Raw genomic sequence first — 20,865 nt, forward strand, 5'->3', positions numbered from 1 at the left:
TGAGCCACTCACACGAAGATGATATTTTTGGATGGAGAGAAGAGAAAGAAACACAGACAGAAGCAGAGGCGGAGGCCATTTCGACTGCATCAGAAGCTGCAGCGACTGCCGCGCATACAAAAGAGAGATAACAACATCAAGAATGAGCCACGGACAACTAACTGTTAAACAGAAAATAAACAGACCTCCGCGTCGACGATTGAATACTCTGCACGAAGCTTTTTTAGCGTTTTAAGCCAAGCCTACTTGATCTCCTCCAGTGTAGGGTATTCAGAAATCGCATACTATTGAGCACTGAGCAAAAATATGAACCAAGAGAGATACCCAGAGGCAGGGGAATAGCACAATCGTTGGAACCGAGACAGAGAGACAACGTAAATCCAGTTGAGATAAAAAGTTAAACAAAAACAAAAACAGAAACGGCAAAAAAATAAAAAATCATTCCTCATATGGAAACAAGATGCAAGGCGTTGGAGTAACAAGGCTACCCAATGACACTCGAAACGATGACAAAGATAAAGTGGTTGAAACGAGAAGGATGCAGGAGAAGAGAGAAAAATGTATACAGGGGGAAGCAATGGGAGTGTCAGAGTGAGAGAGGGACAACGGGACAATAAAGAGACAACCTTAACAAATAAACTGGGGGACAACGACTAAATCTCTGGCTCCCCTCTTACACACCCACTCTTTCTCTCCTTCTCCTCTTCCTCAAAGAAAAATTCAATGAAATGCAAAGTAAATAATAATAAACGACCTTGTCTAGGAGCAGACAGGAGGAGGCAAACAGCATATTTCCAGTTCGGTATTCCTTTTGGCCATATTTCTCTTTCTCCTTTTTGACAGTCGCGGAGCGTGGGATATGAAAATTGGGAGTGTGGGTGTGTGCCAAAGGTGAGATGCAAATGAGATTTTTTTTCCTCAAAGTGTACGCGAGTACAAGATCTGTGTGGAAGGTGGATTGTTCAGGTCTTATCTGTGGATTCTTTGGCAGCCAATTAAATGGAATCCTCCATCCACCATTCATTTGCACACAATCCACAATCGCAGCACAAATATTTGATATCATGAGAGATGGTAAGTGGGCTTACATATGCAGATTCCCTCACAACAGGTTGCAGGATGAATCAGATGGGGTTTGATGATGAGATTTGCATTCAGTTATATACGAAATATAGTAAAGTAAAGTTCCCTACAGTTTTCAAACGTTATATCACTGCCTTTCCAAGTTTTCCTCACTTTTCAGTCCCCCAAAAATAAATATGTAAGATATTATATTTCTGCTGTAAATTTCTGTGGTGTTTGCCATTTATTTTTTTCTGAGCTGGCAGAATTCTGCTTAACGCCGTTGTCATATTTGCAAAGCAATTTTTTCCATGTTCCCAGCAAATTAGGGGGAAACAAAAATTAAGTATTGAATGTTGAATTATTCTCTGAAATATATTTTGTATTTTTTTCGGTTTATTTGATTTAGTTTTTATTTGATAAACCGCTGTGAAAATATCGTTCTCCCCGCGAACGACCATTATTACTCCGAATGGAAAGAAAACCAATGGAAAAAAGAAAAGCGAGTGCGCACAATTTTAAACGTGACTGTTACAAAGTATTTTGTTTCATTTAACACACAGATGCACAACACAAACACAGCCACAGACGGCACACAAACACACACCGAGGTACACCGCATAAAGCCTTGTCGCCGACGTTGACGAAAAATTATTATAATAAATTCGACCTTATTACTCTTGTTACTTTCGTTTGTTTCTACCACAAAAAGAACACGCGAAATACACAGACGAGAACATCTGAAAAACACCCAAAACAATTTATTTTCGCTCTTTTGTGTTTGCAATTTTTCATATTTCATCCGCGCGCGTGCGTTTTGAATTAACCTTTGCGAGCGCGAGAGCAATCCTTGGGATTTCGTCACGCGAAAACACAGTTACCGAACGATCGATCCTCGAGTGGAATTCCTCGATCCTTGAAGTGGATGCTATTAGCCGGTAGAGGGCGATCGATCCCGAAAGCGACAGACAACTGAAAAAGCTCAACCTTACGCGCCGATGTCTCGGCAAAAACAACAGCACGCCGGCCGCATGCGTTATATGCTTCACCGTTGCTTGGGGTTGCTTGCTGGTGCAGCGGGAGCTGCGCTCTCGCAACTCCACTCCAAAACGAAACGGAAACTGGTTCTCGCGCTCGCACGCACGCTCTCTTCTCGCATGCTCTCTCACTCTCGGTCTATGGAACGAAACTAAAACGAATGCATGCACGAACTTGTCGCTTTTGGTACCACAGCCAGTGAGTAAGATAACTATGATCAGATGATGGCAAAGAAGAGAAGCGAGATAAGCCATGAATGTCTACGTATCTATCTACATACCATATTTAATAAAATAATTCTTCCCAAATAGTAAAAATTTGATCAATATCTAACAACCATGAGCACAACAGACTTTCAGGGGTATCCCTCACGTCGACCTGCAAAGCTTTGCCTAACCTCTTGCTCAAAGTTTTGTTTATGTTAGCATCTGGAGCAACTGTTTATGCTGCTGCTCGCTCTGTAGCTTACGCTCTCATTCTTCCACCTCCACTTACGCTCTCAGCAACAAGTACTGTCTGTTCACTCTCTTTGCTCATTAAGTGGTTGTCTGTGTTGAGTGGCTTCTTGTACTCTCAACAAATTGAGTGCCGCTTTTGAGTGGGTTTCAATCGTTTGACCAAATGAAGGCTTATTTATTGCCTGGTTTTCGGTTTATTTCGATCCCATTTATAAATGCTTTTGTGTGTTTTTGTCTCTCTCTTTTGGTGTATCTTCCTGCATTTATGTTTTGTTTTTGTTTGTTTTTACTCGTTTTTATGTGTTTTTTATTTGATAATTTACACGCATTTTTTGCGCGCCTCTTTAATGAATGATTTTTGTGAGTCAGCATGAGAATATCAGGGGCAATAAAAAGGGTTTGGGTACGAGATTTATGAGTGTTATCGTGCATCAATTAAATTTGTAACAAAATGCTTATGAGATCCGTAGAAACTGCATCAAAAGAGAGTGTTTGCTTTCCCTGCATCTTTCCAACTAAATAGTGCCAAAGAACACAAAAAAACTCTCTCCTTCCCCTCAGTTTCTTTCCGTCTTTCAACTCTCAATTATTTCGAGAAAAGCAAAGCCCATAAATACAAAACAACAAACAAAATTATGCTTCCTTGTGGCTTTTCTTCTTTTCTCCTCAAAAACTACAGAAAAAGAAAAATGCAAAACTGGCAAAAATAATTTTCCCATTTTCGGCCGGCGCGCCGCCTCACGCCTCACACGTGACAAAGTGTGAAAAATGCCTCCGAAACGAGTGGATCATAGGCGGAAAAACGAACCGTTTTTTTCTTTTTCTATTTTTTTTGTGTGTGTATGTGTGGATTGTCTTAAGCCTACACTTGCCACCAGAGGCAGGCAGACAGACAGTCAAGCGGTGGCCAAGGATGTGGCAAGCGAAATTTATTAACACCCAACGCGACACTCCAGCAATAGTTTCTGTCTGTCTGTATGTACGTTTGTCTATCTCTAGCCGGAAAAAAACCGAAAATCTATTTTCGGTCGCATAATTTTCTTTTCCAGTCTGCCACCACCTTGTAGGGCAGCAGTTTTTCCTGCCGACACCCGCCTCGTACTACTCTGCATATTTATCTTCAGAAAAAGGCGATTTGTCGTCTGCCAGTCGACCAGGCAAATGGTATCTGGGAAAATTGTCTTTTGGGTTTGCCTTTGCGTTCGGATTTCCTGAATTTCGTAAATTGAAATTGAATTCTCCTCTGGCTGGCTGGCTTCCATTTCTAATTGTTTTTCTTTTTTCTTTGGCTATCGAGGCCTCCCTCCATCTCTTTGTCTTTGCTTTGAATTTTGTTTGGTTTTTAATTTATTGTCTCTGGCAGTTATTAATTATGATAGATTTGAATGGGTTTTCAATTTTGGATGAAGTAAACTAATTTAGAAGGGAAACAACTGCAGACTATTTGAAATATTACAAAGAAAGACCCATAAGGAGGTCCAGAAGGTCTCCAAATTGGAGTCAATTTTGACAGACAATTCCTGAATAGTCCCTGAAAATTCCGTTTTTTTCTATTTATTTGGCAAATGAATTGCTATGGAATAAATATTATGTACCCGAAAAAATTGTATGGCATATTATTTATTTTCAATAATATTTTTAAACTCGATTTTGAGCGATACAAATTTAATTATTTGCCTCATAAAAAAATAACTCGAATTAAATGTGGGAATTTACGGAAATTGTTTGATATTTTTATTATGGAACTCCCATATGTCTGCCTGCTTTGCATTCTGTCTCTACTTATTATTTCTTTTTCTCTATATACTTGTATGCACATACATACATACATACATATGTACATATGTACTTCTCGCTGTCTCTCTCTCTCTCTCTCTCTCTGTCTCTCATTCAATTAAATGTTAAGCAAAGCCAATTAGAGAAATATTCCATGGCAAAATTGTTGCCCTAGGCGGACATTTACCAACTGTTTGTGTTTACCCCACGCCGTGGCAAACTCCACCCCCACCGTCCCCCTGCTATACACACCACAAAATGGCAAATATTTATGAAACAAAAATCCTCCATCTACAGCCCCTAAAGGGTCAAGAGGGTGAAATTGGAAAAAGTTGACTACCGCAGGAAAAAAACGAAAAGGAGAAGAGAGCAGAACAGAAATATTGACAGGGAAAATGAATTGGCCAAATGGTTGGAGCCAACCAGCCACACGTTTCATATAGAAAGAGGACAGATACAGCACAGCAGTAAATGTTTGTGTGAGTATCTGTGTTTGTGTGTGCATCCTACTCTGTCTGTGTGGCAATATGAAACACAACACGTTTGACAATTATACATTGGTTACATTTCGTGGCATATTTGCAAAAGCAAACACAAAAAAAAAACAAAAAAAGACAGAGCATAACCAGGAGAGCGATAAAAGAGAGCACAGAAAAAAATGTATGAAAAGAACAACAACAACAGCGAAAAGCGGTAAAATAACAGCAAAAACAGGAAAATAGGCGGTAAAAGAACAACAACAACAATAGGGAAAGGCGGCAAAAGGAAACACACACACACATAAACGTAAAAATGGCACAAAAAGTCATAGAAAAACAACAGGGACTTTCAGGGAGTGCAATATGCGGTTAAAACATTGATTGTGGGCGTGGCAAATTGGGGAGGGAATAAAGTGCACAAAACTAGAGAGAGACTGAGTTGGCACATCCAAAGCATTTTAGCGTGACAATCAATTGATTTCCCCAGCGATTGACGACAGATGAGAGATGATATATTCGTAGTAGTACAACATATTTATCTAGGATATTCTAGATGTTCGTTCTCTGTTACTCATTCCCTTTCTGGGATTCAAATGTTTTTTTTTTAATACCAGAGGCACCATTTGGCATGGAGTTTTGTGTTAAGAACATTTGAATTTATGTCATTGATATATTAAATGTACATATGTACATAGAGCTGCCTATGGTACATGGTTTATAATAAAGAATATGACCTAGAGTCATTTAGTAGACCTTAGATGCAATATTCAGTAATTTCTATATATTTCGATAAAACAGAAAAATAAACATTGCTAATCAGCAAGGCCTGTCCATTCATCTATTTGGAAGCAGCCTTCAATCCTAAACATTCCATGTTGCAATCTAACAATTGTATCACTATCTCTCAGATGAATGTATGTATGTATTTCTGTATCTTTTACCAACTTCAAAATCATAGCATACTTTTAGCCCACCAGCTGCCATCGGTTGTTCTCTGTTGTGGTTGTGGTTTGAGTCTTGGGGTTAAGGAGGAGAGTAACACCAACAAACATTAAATATTTATTAATAAGCTTTAAAAAAGAAAATCTACACCAAAATTATTTTATTCACTTTTTAGCCAGCAGCATCAGCGGCAGGACCAAAATCCTTGCAGTAATCTCTGTTTCTAAATCATACGAGAATTTCCATAGATAATATTTTCTCGAGTATCGGGTAGAGGGTGAGTAACTTTTTGGGCAAGTGTGGCTCGTAAATCACAGGACACAAGCACACAGGCACAGGACAGACACACAGGGGGACCGGGACACACACTGCGTATGAGTGATTTATTAAACTATTTTACAGGACAGAAAATTCTAAATTGATTTCATTGTATGAGGGAGGAAGGAAATACTACGTTCTGCAACCAAACAAAAAGGAAAAACTGCAAGCCCGAAAAAAGAGAAAACTTGAAACTTTCACATGTGACATTATTTTTCAAAGGCCAACGACACTTTGCTAGTGCCACAGCAGCAGCAGCAGCAGCAGCAGCAGCAGCAGCAGCAGCAGCAGCTGTGTGGCCTGTGCCTCCCCCACACATATAAGGGGTTAAGTGTGCAGCGGCCAGTGGCCAGTGGCCAGGACTCCAATATCGACCACATGTGGTTAAATTATGGGCAAAGCTTCGACCAGTCGCTCCTTGCCACATTTTTCTAGCAGTTTTTCGAGCAGGAAATCAATGAAACATATTTCAAAGCGTTAAGCAATTGCTTTTTAGCGTCCCATTCAACATGCCACTTACATTCGACGACCATTTGGAGAATGCCACATGGGATGCTATTCCGATTCCCGATTTTCCCTCTTCTATTCATTCATTCATTGCTCTCGTCCCTGCCCCTTACTGTTGCTGTTGTTGTTCGTTGCGTCGTCGAGAGTTAACTCCATAAAATTCAGAGTCACTTTGGTATTATTTGCCAAATGAGCCAGAAAGTAGTTTTGTGGCTGGCTTTACGCCCCGGACATGTCTCTCTTTCCCACTCTGTCTCTGGCACTTTCTATCTCTATTTCGGTTGCCGCCCCCCAAAAAACCCTTTTCATTAGCATGTGACAGTGGCAACAGCATTCCAAGGACTAATAGACTGAAGAACTTCAGTGGTTGATTTTGAATTTGCAAAGGAATTTTCGAGCGTGACATTGATGTTGATGTGTGCCACCCCCAGTGCTCCATGCTCCATGCCCCATGCATCATTTGGAAATGCACTTCCACTTGCACTCCTCGAAGGGGTTTGGCTCGCCCTTGTGTGGTAGGGCACAATGAAGGGGGGTTGGAGAGAGGGAAACTGCTGTGCCGTTTAATTGAAGAACCGTCTCCCACTCTGCCGCATTTGTGTGGGTTTTGTCTATTGGCAAGTACCAATCAAACTTCATTAGGGGTACAATGTTTGATTGTCAGGGAATGCAGGAATGGGGAGGCCATGGAATTCTGAGGCTGAAAGCAAACACTACGGAAAAGAGCTACGGATCAGTGCTGAGAGATGGCTGAGGTAATCCCAGGGATAGCGAGGGAAAGACAGCTAGAGGTTATTCTAATCTTAGGGGAAAGATGGGATGAGTCTTCCTTGTTCCCATAGGATTCTGGATCGTTTTCTTCAAGGTATGAGAGCAAGAGAGAGAATTTTCTGTGATGTTCAACGATGTTCTGATGTTCTCAGACATAATTAAAGGTATTCCCATGCTATTGCAAACTTGTACTTCTCATATGTACCTACAATGTAGGTCCTACATACACATGCTCATATATGCATCATCCCATCCCCCTCTTAGCTACCTTCCCTCGCCTTTCCGCCTGGTTGTCTGTCTGCCTGCATCTCTTTTAATTTCATTAACATTATCCACCGTGTCAGCAGCAATCTCCGCCATGCCATGCCAAAAGAAACACCAATTTTTCGCCTCCTGTCAGCGGTTTTTGCCTGTTAGGCATGGCATATACTCAACCCACCCCAAAGGGGAGGAAAATTCCGCAATGTGCAGGCGGAAAAAGGGAAGGAAAAACTTTTTCTGCCTCCCCGTGCTATGCAAATGCAATTTTCCGTGCAAAACTTTTTATTCAATTAATAGAAAATTTTCAGTGTGTGGTCAATTAACCAGGATGAGGAGCGGGACGAGGCAGGATGGCAGGATGGCTGAATGGCCATCCTTGTGGCTTTGCCAGCCTCCTGCTGGGTCTGTGGCTAAACTTCAGCCTCAGCTATTTGGCGACTTCATTTAAAACGATGCCCCAGCACCCCAGCACCAACACCCCCACCCACATCGGCAGAGCTCTCATAAAACGCTCAGAAAAAGTTTTCTATTATATCGTTGTCGTCCCTCCTCGGAATCCTTGTAATTGTTTTAAGTTGCATTTATTTAAACTTTTTTTTTTAATTTCCAACTTTTCTTGATATTTTTTTTGTCTTATTTTCTTTTTGTTTTCCCTATTTTTCCTTTGCTTTTCCGCACATTGTTAATTTTGTTAAAGTTTTTTCCCATCAGTTTACTTCCTCTTTTTTTGGATAAATGTATCGCAAAAATAGTTGAGCAAACTGTTCCACCCGAAAAACAGAGTTTTCCCCCTGCACGGAAGGTGATTTTGTAGGGCAGAAAAAGTGCACTAAATGGTTAAAAATGTTAAGTACTTTGTGGAGTATTTTTTGCCCCCCTACCGAAAGTCGAGATTTTTTTTTAATGGAGTTTTGTGCAGGGGTAAAACGAATTTGTCAAGGATCATGGGCGGAATATGGTTATTAAAATTCGGTTAAAACTATTCAGTGGATGGCGGGCGAGGTTTTCCCTAAATAAAATTCATTTTTGTTGTTGTTTATTTAGAATTCATTGAATTTTCGGTTTGAAATTGAAGTGTACATCGTACATTTAGGGCTAGAATTGGGTCAACATTTTTTTTCTTTGATTAGAATCTGGCTCTGGCTTTTGCTGCAGCTGCTGCATAAATGTTTACCACAAAAATTGCCAGGCAATACAATTCTCGAATTGCTCCCCAAAGTGAAATTGTTATTGTAAATAGAAATTTGATAAATAAAAACTAGCATACAATTTGGAATTTTCAGCATAAATAATGGGGGAATAGAGGAGGCATATTGCTGAAAAATAAGTTATCTTTGCAGGCAGTTCTTTCTTGTATCTGCTGTAATTTTGTCGAGGAATTTAATGCCTTTAGAGTGGCCCTTGGAGTTGACGTTTTCCTAATATTTCTGTGCTCTGATTCTCCGACTTTTTACCTTCTTTAAGCAAAAAAGTGTATTCCTCTTTCTGCCCAACTTTTCGACACACCTTTTCTGTCCATTCAGTTCTTCCAGCGGTTCTTTTTTTTCATCTTGCTGGAGGCTCTTTGGATTTCTTGGAGGATTTCTCTGGATTTTTATGACTATTGCCTTTGGGATTTTGTTGTTGTGTTTGCTGTTGTTTTGTGCTCTGTGTTGTGTCCCCTTTGGAATATTGTTTTTCCGTTTGTGCGCCATTGATTTTCGCTTCGACAGCCCGCAAAAAGGAGTACGTGTAGTGTGTGCGAGGGGTGGAATATATCCCTCAACAATATGTGCACTTTATGCGCTTTGATATTTTATACATTTGTATGCGGCCCGCAGCCCCATGGCTCCTCCACTCTGCACACCGAGTTTTTCCTTTTGTTTTTGCCCCCCATTGTATGTGTATCCATTGTTTGCACCAGACTGTGTGACATTTTTATGCGATCAAACATTGTTGCATCAAATTTACGGTGCGTATGAGTAACGACAGCAGCAGCAGCAGTCAGAGCAGGGTCCTGCCCGCCACACCCACGCCATTTCGTAGCCACTTTCGTGGTGGAATATATTATTCTGTTGTACTGCGGAGCTCGCTGTGTTTTTTTCTGTTACAACCGAATGACAGACGTCATAAAAAACACACTTGCATTTATTAGCCACACAAAAAAAGAGAAGAATAAAAATACAGTGAAAGAGAAAAAGCAAGAAATAAAGAGCAAAAAGAAGAGCTAGTTTTTTGGCTTGAAACCAAACAGCAGCTGCCCTTATAGGGTGTACAAAAAGTGCTCATATTACCCACTTCGATAAGGGTATTCCATCGAGAGAATGTGAAAAAACTTTCACACCATTGAAAATTGTAATTGAATCAAGTATTTTTCGTACTGCTTTAAGCCAGTGGGAAATGTGACACAAATTGAGAGTTCAACTAAATAGTTTCGCACACTTTCGCACAGCAAAAAATGTGCCACTAGAAGCACGAATTTACCAGCACAAATTGGAGCGGCATGAAGGGCACGACTCCCGCACCCGCTTTTTGCGCATCAAATTATGAAACTGTCAGGTTGTGTAAAAAGTTGTTGGTGGGTGAGAAAATCTCTACGACTTACCGTCATGTACTCATCCAGACGATGCTTCCAATTGTCAGATCTATCGATTAAATTGTTCCATTGCTCCGAAAGTTTGCCCACCTCACGGCGAATGCTGCGTGTTAGCTCACGGCTCTGCTCCTCGGCGGACATGTAACGTGAATCGGAATCGTGATTTGCTGCAAAAAGAGAGATAAATACATAGAAGTCAAATTTATGAAAATCCAAAAAGAAAAGAGACAAAAGTTCTGGCAGCCCAAAAAGCAAATATAATTGCGAGGAAAGGAGCTCCGCCTTCTGCTCCTCCTACTGCCCCTGCTGCTGCTACTCTCCAGGCACGTTCGTGACTCCTCCGAGTCCTTGAATTATTGATGATATTATGACTCCTTAAGTTGGCCTGATTATACTTCAAGCAACTTTTGATTATGCCGATTGTCTGTGATTAAATTTTCAATAAAACGAGCGCCCAAAATGGACAGGTAAAAGCTTCAGGGGATACCCAAAAACAAAAGGAAAATTTAATTGGTTTCCACTTTGCCACTCTTAAAACTCCCAAAGGAAATTGGAAAGGAATCTATTTCCCCTAGCCTTACCCCCGTGGAAATTAAAGCCAAATAAATATCAATGACTTTAAGCCATCGATTAGCTGTCGATTGTCAGAGGGAACCGCAGAGCGAAGACCACAGAACGCGCTGTTCGGGATATTTCCAGGCAAGAGGAAAAACGAAAAGGAAAAGTGTCATGAAATTTGAAAGACAAACTGACGCGAGACGCGGCAAATGCAATAGGAGAGATTCAGTGACTCCGCAACTGACAGAGAGGACAGAAGGACAGCGGGACAGACAAGAGTGGCAGCTGCTCGCAGGAGACACTGACACACAAATGTACAGCAACAGCTACAGCGGATGGAAAGTTGGCTAAATCCGAATTTAATTTAATGCACGGACGGAGATGCTGAACAACTTTTATGGCCAAAAGGGAGAGGGCAAAGGATGAGCAGCTCAAGCAGCCAGGACCCGAGGATGAGCACTGAGTACTGAGCAAGGGTCTCCTCCATGGACAGCTGGTAATGTGATGCTAAGCAAATATCGAGAGTTGAATACTTTTCGAATTTCCTTCTGCCACTGAGACGAAGGAGTAGAGCAGATATTTCCTGGCATGTCCTGCTCTGGACTCCTCTTCTCTGTCTCCTTCGCTGTCTCTTCCTCTCCATCAACTTTATCTTCTTGTAATATTCAAATTCAATTTAAAGATTGAGTTCATCGCTTCGGATGTTTTGCTGCTTTTTGCTCGCTTCACTTGAATCAAAATAAAAAGACAACAACAGAAATAGGAACTTTTGCGCTTTTCAATTGGAGTTTTATAGGGCAATGCCTATAGATCCAGAAATATCCATATAAATATGACAAAGATCATCTCTCTTAATAATCAAGAAGATATTTAATGAGAAAATGTTTTTACAAGTGCTCCCAGATAACATTTCTTTGCCACTCAAATGGTCTTGAGTGGCTTTGTATATCAAATGAAATATTGATATATCCAAAAACTGTCGCACTCTTATGGTAAATCGATAATTTAAGAATAATTGATCCGTCTCTAGTGACAAAAAGTAAACTTTGCACAAAATTCAGTTGAAAAACGATTTCTACCAGTCTTATATTTGTTTTTTGGGAGTACAACTTATCATATCTGTGGGCAAAAATCTCCAAATTAATAATTGAACTACCAGAAAAATCATTTCAGAGCTTTAAGCAGAGTCTAAAGCTGTTGTTGAACACCCAAAGCTGATCAAATTCAATTTCTATAATCATTACAATTAATTTAGACCTGTTTTAAGCGCACACAAAGACAAAGAGAACACAGAGAGAAAAACAGCGGTAGAGATAAAACGTCTGGTGACCCACAAAATAAACAACAGAATGGCTGAAAATCAAAGGGCAAAAAGGGACGCACATACACACAGACACATTCTGACTGCCTCTCCTTCTCCCTCTCTCTCTGATGACTGGCACTAATAGCGTACTAATCGCACTAATTGCTCTGGTCGCAATTATCGTTGACGCCTCCTCATCCCCTTGACCCCTGCACCCACGAAAAAATCGAAAACAAATCCCCAACAGTTGGTGTCGTCTCCTCCACCAAGTCCCTTAACCGAGCTTAAACCCACACAGCCATTTGCTAAATTGTTAACTACACTCTAAAAAAAGGAGAGAGACTAAAGCCAGAGGGAGAAAGGGAGAGAACTACAGAGAGAGGGCGAGTCGGTAGTACGGCGTGGTTTGGTTTTGGTGCTGTGGCGGTGCTGTGTGTGGTGGCAGAATCAATTGGCAATTCTCGTGGCGCTCGCCCAACAGTTGTCTACTTTTAGGCGCTCACGTAGCAAAAGTGTACGATACCTACTCCTCCGTCACTCCTTCTCCACACCACTCACTGTGTGTGTGCGTTTCTGTGTGTGTTTTTGAGCTTTGCTCTAAGCTTTTGTAAAATAGTTAAAGCAAATTCTTCTTACATGTTAGTTTTCATTGATTCGCATAGAGAGAACATCAACTCACAGGGAGAAGCAGAGAGGGCGCAAAGAGACTCTCAATCAATTGTAAAAGAAACCCACAAGGCCCAGGGGCATTTGCGGGGTAGTAGTTGATTGAAACCTTAGGGATTAGGCATTACAATTCAGTCAAATGTGGAATTCTATGATATATTGTAAAGTCAGTGCAAGGCAGCGAGTTCACAGGTGCAAAACGGTTGATGATACGTTTTAAAATATCTCATAAATACAAAGGCTAAACTATAACTCACTTTTCATTTAACTTTACTCACAGAACAGCCTCTTCGCTGCTCTCCATTCTTCTTTTCCCCTTGCACTTTTTACAGCCCATCAATCTGATACTTTCCCACTGACTTTTACACTGATATTTCAACGGATGCCCGAAAAAAAACACACATGGATTCACGAGATGAACTTTTAGTGGCAGCTTAGTGGTGGATGTGGAGAGTGGGGGTAGGGGATTTTCCTTTCTTTAGTGTTGTGGAATCGTAAAAAAAAACTTACCCTCTGTATCGCTGGTGTCCGAGACGGCAGCCTCATTGGCAATGTACTGACGACCGCTCGTTAAATTGCTCTCAACAATTGGTCGCTTATCCTCCAATTGGCGGCGAAAGGCTTTATGATCGTCCTGCAAAAGCGGAGAAATAGAACGAAATAATTGAATGAGAGAACATACTTATATAAAGATATATACATCATAGGAAAAGTGGTCAAGCGCCATAAACGATGAAAAGGAATGGCCAGTCGCGCGGCTCTCCCTTTCTCTGCTTTTGGCACTGCCTCTGCCTCTCGGCCTCTATGTCTGCCTCCTACTTGGCAATAAATTCGCTCGTGTTTAATGCATTTAGTTTTTTGGGGGCAAATAACACAAAATGCAACAATATACAGAACTTGTGCTGTGCTCTGTGCTGTGCTGTGCTCCTTCTGGCTGTATCCTTCTTCAGCGTTTCGTTCATTCCTTGGGTGCCTCGACTGGCAAATAAAATTCTTCAAGCCGAAATGTAAATGTTCGGCAGACCGTAACTTAGTGGCAGGCAATAGATTTTCCACAGTTGCCTCACCACTGCCACTCCCCAAACTGGGGAGGCTTTTCCTTGGGCTTCCCTGCACTTTTTTCCATTGAAGGAGGGTTTCCACACTCTTTTGGCAGGGAATTTCCACACTTATTCCGGGGTTGCCCTTAGTCCTACTACGAAAGGGATTTCCCTCACTCTGTCTTTGGGTGGGATTTTTCCCTCACTCTTTCAATGGGAGGATTTCTCACACTTGTTCTTCAGCAGGAACTTCCCTCACTCTTTCTATGGGGTTGGGCTTCCCTCACTCTTTCTCCCCCACTTTATGGGTGAAAGTTGACTCATTTTTCTCTCTCTACTTCGCCGCTTGCCAGCTAATGGGAGGCCAACTGAAATTCAAGTGCCGCATGCTGTGTTAGACAGTGTGTATTTTCCACTCCCCTCCTGCGGAAAGTGGCCTTCTTGAGTATTTTTTTTCCTGGCTCCTCTTTCTTTGCACACTCCATGCAGGGCGATGGAGACCCTTAAGTGATTTCTTTCACATGTGGGAACCTTCCTCGTCGTACCTAGTATGTTCATGTTTTTGACATAACAAGCACCATTTAACAATTATTTAAGAATTCCAAAAACTCCCGCATGCAGCTTCCAGGATCCAGAATATGTGGGCGCAGCCTGAATACGCAATTTGGTCAAGAAAAACTACTCACAAACAGAGGATTTCGGATTCCAGGTTGTGGCTATTAAATACACTGAGATGTGGGTGCATTAGCCAGCCACCCCCGCAAACCAATCGTAAATTTATGACTGACATTCGAATTGGAAAGTGAATGAATTTAATACAAGACAGCGATCTGGGGTACTTTAAGACAACTGAAATAATTTACTTGTATCTTAAGATGTGCTTTAATCAAAGTTTGAGGCGGTAAGACTTGAAGGAAAAACGAAGCAAACTAAAAATGAAGATACAGATTGTCTAAATGGGAACAAGTTAGTGATAATCGTATCGACACGCGAGTTAAGTCTGAGAATTTAGTCGAATATTAAAGATGATTCAAGGCAAAGTTCTAGAAAAATATGATAAAGATTTAACTAGTGAATAAACCTACGTAGCGCCTTGTGAATCTCTTTCTTTGGATAGAAGTTCATTTGCAGAAATTCTATATATTCTACAGACAGAAGATCAGCGTTTCATATTTCCTCCAACAGCAATTTATGGATAATTGTTAATGAATTTAGATGCATATTACTGCTCTTATTGGTTTAAGTATTCTCTGCAATTTAAAGCTTGACAACGGCTATAAAGTATTCCAATTATAATCTCAAATCTCACATCGCCCAACGTCCTTTTCCGTGCTCAATTCTAAACTGCCTCTCTCCCTGCCACATACTCCGCACATTAATGAAATCTGAGCCTCAATAAACAATAATGAACAAACTAGCAAACACATATTCCGATTGCAATTCCATTTGCAATAATTTTCCAACACAAACAAAAGGCTTATTAGGTCTGCAACCTGCAAACTGCATGGCCAAACACTACTCGAAGGATAATTTGCCAGTAATTCGATGATTATTTTGATTGTTTTAAACTCATTTACAAATCAACATTTGCTGGTCTATCCAATGATTTCGAGTGGGGGAATCACAGCTTAAGTATATTAAGCCTATTATCCATGGAGTTATACGCCTGAAATGTAGCAGGACACGAGTCTGCTCTCGAGTCACTTTTGGGCCTCATTAAACTTGTTTTGGCAGCTGTAAAAAAGCGGGTCAAAGTTCCGAGCCATCCTTTCACACAATTAGTTGGGCCAAGCATAGCAAAACAAATTGAGGTGCAGCGGCAGAGTACACTCGAAAAAAAAAAAAAAAAAGGTTTAAATTGGGTCGTTGACAAAAAAAAATATAAAACTTGGGTTAAATGGCAAGGAAAAGAAGACACGGCCCCAGGGGGTAAAAGGGAGAATAGGAGTGGGGACATTGCTTACCAGTTGTTTCTGCAAACTGGCGGCATCACCGCGTACAGGACCTAGGCCCAGGGTGCTCAATTCCGTGTCCTTGCGTATAACCCACTCGGTGAGTTCTCTGAGGGATAAAAGCAGCGCATTCCAGTGCTCCGAATTGGATTCCAGACGATTTCTGTGTAGAGTAAAGAAACAAGAGAAACAACGATACATTTAGAGTCGAGGCATTATAATAATATTAAATTTAATTTGCACTTCTGGCAGTACAACAGCCTCCCATTCCATCCTCAGCACATCTGTTGGCCTGATTGCAGCCAGCCACAAAATGTCAGCGACAATTTGTCTATTTCCTACGGGTTTCCTTTCGTTTTTACCGCCCCCCACAACCCCACAATTCTCTCACACAATTTCCTTTTCCCTAAGTGGAGGGTCCATTAAAGTGGGGATTCCTGTGCTCGGTTCCTTTCCCGTTTTGGCATTTGGCCTGAAGGCAAACAGGACACACAGGACACCGCCCAGACAGAGGCTCCTCCCTGCTATGGTAAATTTCAGCTGTCGCTGTAATTGTGAAATGCCATGACATTTTATTCACATTTTTATTTGGCCAAAAGCAATGGAAGCAGTGAGTGTCCTGATGTCCCGTGTCCTGTGCCATATTTTTGCTGTAGGAATGGCAGAAATAACACAGGAAAGAAATCTGAAAAATCTCCATCTCCGCGGTGATAACAATAGTCGAGCCAGAAGGACCTCATTTCTGCATCTCCCATTTGCCATCTTTTCATATATTTTTTCTCTCTTTGCGATTCTCCTACTCCGGCTCCTCTCTCCCTTTTACCACTGGCCTTTTGTCTGTTTATCTTTGGTGAAAATTTCTTTCTGGCTCTCCTTCTCTGCTCATTTTCATTTTCATTCTTTTATTGTATTTCTGTCGCTGGTTTTTTTTTCTGCTTATAATTAAGGCTTGGGCTTGGCTCTGTCTCTCTCTTGCTGGCACCTCTAGCATCACTTTCATTTTTCCCTTTCAGCGACATGGAAATGACTGTAGACTGGAAGCTGAAATTTTTGGGGTCGAACATTTCTGCAGCTTTTCTGCTCTTTTTCGTTCTTATTCCGCTGACAATTACAGAAGATCCCACAAATTCGAGAGGGTACCACCGAAACTGATAAGGGTTTAAGCACAAGAGAAATACGAGACAACGCAGACCCATTCCAACAGCTCTTTAATATGGATTTAGAAAGCCAGAAGAATGTATTTTTTATGACAATATGTGCTCGTTTTAAAGGTAGCTCTGTCTCTCTTTAGGCATGATTGATCTTCCCCCTTTTCATATCCATCATTTAAGTGCCTTTTTAAAAGAAGAAAAAACCCCTCATCAATCTTCCACAGCCCCACAACCCCGTAAGCAAACAAACAAAATAACAAACAGAAATCGCAAACAATTGGCACACCTGTAGAGAGATCTCCATGGCATACGGAAAAAACTTTCCCACACTCTGACAACACAAAAAGGAAGTTCAAAGTGTGCACAAAGTTTGCACATAAAATGAACCAGAACGAGAGCCAGAAAAGCCAAAAGTGCCGCGGCTAATACAAACGAACAGCGAACACAATGGCCCCCGAAAATCCAAATAGAAAGCGTGGGACAGGGAGAGAAAGAGAGCCAGCCAGCGATGAGGGGAAACTTTTCAAGTGCTGTCCGAAAATATTTCATAGGAATTTATAAGCCAACAAATCCTTAACGCAAACAACAAGTTTCCCCGGCCCCAACCACCGCTAGATGATGGGTCGGCAGAAGACCAACAAAGGAAGTGGCTCAAGTTTTTGGCCAGCGGAAATATGCCAAGACATCAAAACAAAGACGAGAAAGAGAGAGAAAGCGGCATGCTTTGGTTTGCTGAGGAAGTGCAAGTGGTAGGAAGTAGGCTAAGGCTATGTCTAAGGGGGGAAGGCTAGATTGAGCAGTGCCCTCTCTTGAGGTGTCATTCGTCAACTTGTCTGGGGCGGTCTAATTGTAAAACGTTTGAGCGGTTACGAGGGGAAAATGAAACGACTAGGAGATACCTACTAAAAATAGATCCATCGATGACCCTAGGGAAGAGTTCTACCCAAAATTATTCCCAAAATTCCTCTACGATATTCTCGTAATTACATATATAACACTTTTTTTATTCTTCTTGGCAAAATATTTTGTAATTTTCAGCAATAAACTTTGCAAAATATGTTAAAAATCTTCAAAAATTCTTCATTTTAATGGAAATTGAGGCAAAATTCTTTCAATTTATTTTATATATATTTTTAAAACTGTGAACTGTTAAAATCTTCAAATTTCATGCAAGATTGTCTGCCAATCTTAGTATCTTTTCAGCTTATGGTCATCTGTAGCTACATATGTTAACGCATTCCGGCAGTAAGCCCTTTTTACCTCCCACTCCGTCACATGAAATGCTGCACACACAACATACCCCTGTCGCTGCTGATGTTACCCTCTGATTACCGTGTATAAAAATAATCGTTGCCTACTTCTGCTGGCTCTCTCGCTGGCCGCTCGCTCGCTCGCCTCTGGGCCAGCTCTCCATCACGTATACGCCTTGTTGCCTCCTCGTCCATTGGATAATTGCCATTTATATTCATTATGCGAACAGGCCGCCGTGGCCTGTTCCTCATTCAGCGCATTTCTGCGTGTCACCATCATCATTATTCATTTTGGTCGCTCGGCCTCTGGGTTCCTGGGCCGCGAGGATCCACCCTCCACCCACCTCCTGTGCCACGTACTGTAAACATGGCATCTGACTTTCATCATCAGCGACTGCGGCGGTGGAAGCGGCCGGCATCAATATCAACAAGCGTCCCAATATTTGTGGACTTTGCGGGGGGTCGCTGCCGCCCGACGATTTTATTTATGAAATGTGGAAATTACAAACAGGTCAGGCCATGCCGCTGTTTGCACTCGATTTCATCGAATGACAAGGTCCATGGTGCCTCCTTTCTCCACGCTTTTCCCATCACTTTTCACGCATTTCGTTTTTCAATATTGATTTTCAGCGAGAGCGGGAGAAACATTCTCACAGCTGCTGCTGCTGCTGCGTTCAGTTTGTTTCATTGTTTCAAGGCATAAGGAATACGGCATAAAAAAGGGGTTTAATTATACAAACTTAACATTTGCACTCTTTTTTCGCTCTTTTCTTGGGCGTTTAATCAACGTTTAAGGAGATCTCAGGCAAGGTAAGTAAAGGTAATGGTTGTCTTCCTCATGATTAAGATATTTTACTGTTTAATTCTGCCAACTCAGCATCATTCATAATACGCACTACCAAGCACCCAAGGGGAACTTATTCCCCCAGAATTTATGCGTTTAAGCACCGAAAAAAAACTACACAAAAGCTACTTAAATTCTATACAAGCACCGCTGTCGCTGCTGGCGCTGCCACTCCACTTCCAGACACACAACAGCAGAAAAAAACTCGAGAGCCGAAGGCTTTTACAGCATTCAGCAGCTAAAAAAAACGGAGAGGCAGGTCTGCTCTGCCTGTGCTGGCTGGAAAATAGGAAAACACACAACAACAAGCAAATTGAAAAAAGGCACTTACCTGATTGCAATACTTTTCGATTTTAAATTATTCCAACGCTGATTCATTTCATCGAGGCGACGCTGCAGCATAACCGCATCCTCTTGCGAGGTGAGCGAACCCAAAAGTTTCCGCCCAGTGCCATCGAGACGATCGTACACCACGCGATGGGTTTCAATTTCCGATTGCAGGTCCTGCAACAAGAAGAGAGTGCCACAAGAAGCATAAGAAAAAGGGTAGAAAAAAAGAAAACAGTTTATGGCGCGCTCAAAAAGGAAATGTTCATAAAAATTCAGTTTATTCATAAGTCGAGCGGAAAACAGGCAGCCAGGAACAGGGATGCCAGGCAGCCAGGAAGTACACTGGCAAATTTGGGGCATTTCAAGTGCTTTACTGGCTGGGAATTTACACGGCGGAAAACTCCAACTCTGTGCATTGTGTTCCTTGTCAGGGGATTAGTTTTGGTTTTTGGAAAATACAGCGCAGCCAGAGAGGCGCCGCCGTACTCGTTGCTCGTTGTTCGGTTGAGTGACAAGTTTTTGGGAAAGCTCTCGGCTCGACTCTCTGCTCTGCACCTAACCAATTATTAACCGCATGTGTCCCCCCAGATGTTACTTCTGTTTCCGCATCCTGTTTGCTGCTTCCTTCCGTAACCCACTCCCGCTCTACTCCCTTCCCTGTCTGCCTGTCATATATATATGTATTTTCCCCTTCTATTTTGGACAGCCTGTCGCTTGGCCAGGTGTTTTTATTTGTCCCAAGGCTTAAAAATATGTTTTTGCTCTTTAGTTTTTATTTCGACTTTTTGTCAGTTATTTTGCTGTGGTTTTTCCTCCCCCACCCTCCGCTTCACACTAAGTCGCTTAGCGCTGTGCCGGGAGTTTTTCCATGTATAGAGATTTGATGTGGGTTTTTTCCTGCGAAAAGCAGGCTCTTTTTTTTAGGGGATTTTTGGGTATTTTACGGGGAATATTTCAACTCTGAAAACTTTGATGTGGCTATTGGTAGTATTAAGTATTTTTAAGTGCATATTTTGCATAGGATTTTGGTACTTCAAAGCGCAGCAAGGATCTACACACTTTCATAAATTGAAATGATTTTCCAAGCCAAAAGTTTTTAATACAAAAAGAAGGCTAACTGAGAGTTAACTTTAACAAACATTAGCAGAAAGAGCCTTAGTTTTCTCTATTTCCTAATTATATTTCCGTAATTTCCTTAATTTAATCAATCAATCAATCCCACGAAATAATATCAAATAAACCAATTAAAATTGGGAATTAGCCAGCAGGGGCAGGGGCAGGAGGAGCAACACAGTCACAGCGAGCATAAAAATAATAGAAATGCTAACGGCGAATCCATCTTCTCTGCATGTCTCAGTGTTTCTGTTTTCTACCCCCTTCCCCCTCTCTCACTCCATCTTCCTGCGTGCGTGTGCGTGTGTGTTTGCTAATTAAACCTTCATTAGGGCGCCCGTTGCCTTTGTTGCAAGTAAACAAAAACCTATAAAGTGAGTTTCTGCGAGGAGTGCGGCGGAGGCACAGAGTCTGGCGGGAAATCTAAGCTTGCAAAAAAGGCGCAGAGTATATGCAGGAAAAGGTAAGGCT

General features: G+C 41.5%; 1 protein-coding gene across 18 annotated transcripts in view; it reads right to left on the minus strand.

Moving 5' to 3' along the window:
• Positions 1-20,865, minus strand: part of LOC117896350 (dystrophin) — a 161,806-nt gene that overhangs the window by 27,848 nt on the left and 113,093 nt on the right. For all 18 annotated transcript variants that reach the window (XM_034804622.1, XM_034804612.1, XM_034804611.1 and 15 more), the window contains 4 exons: positions 19,283-19,455; positions 15,719-15,869; positions 13,225-13,348; positions 10,197-10,354 (listed from right to left, as the gene is read on the minus strand). In XM_034804622.1, the coding sequence (XP_034660513.1) occupies positions 10,197-10,354; positions 13,225-13,348; positions 15,719-15,869; positions 19,283-19,455 (606 nt within the window). The remainder of the gene's footprint in view (positions 1-10,196; positions 10,355-13,224; positions 13,349-15,718; positions 15,870-19,282; positions 19,456-20,865) is intronic.

The sequence above is a fragment of the Drosophila subobscura genome, chromosome O (assembly GCF_008121235.1).
Source record: "Drosophila subobscura isolate 14011-0131.10 chromosome O, UCBerk_Dsub_1.0, whole genome shotgun sequence".
NCBI lineage: Eukaryota > Metazoa > Arthropoda > Insecta > Diptera > Drosophilidae > Drosophila > Drosophila subobscura.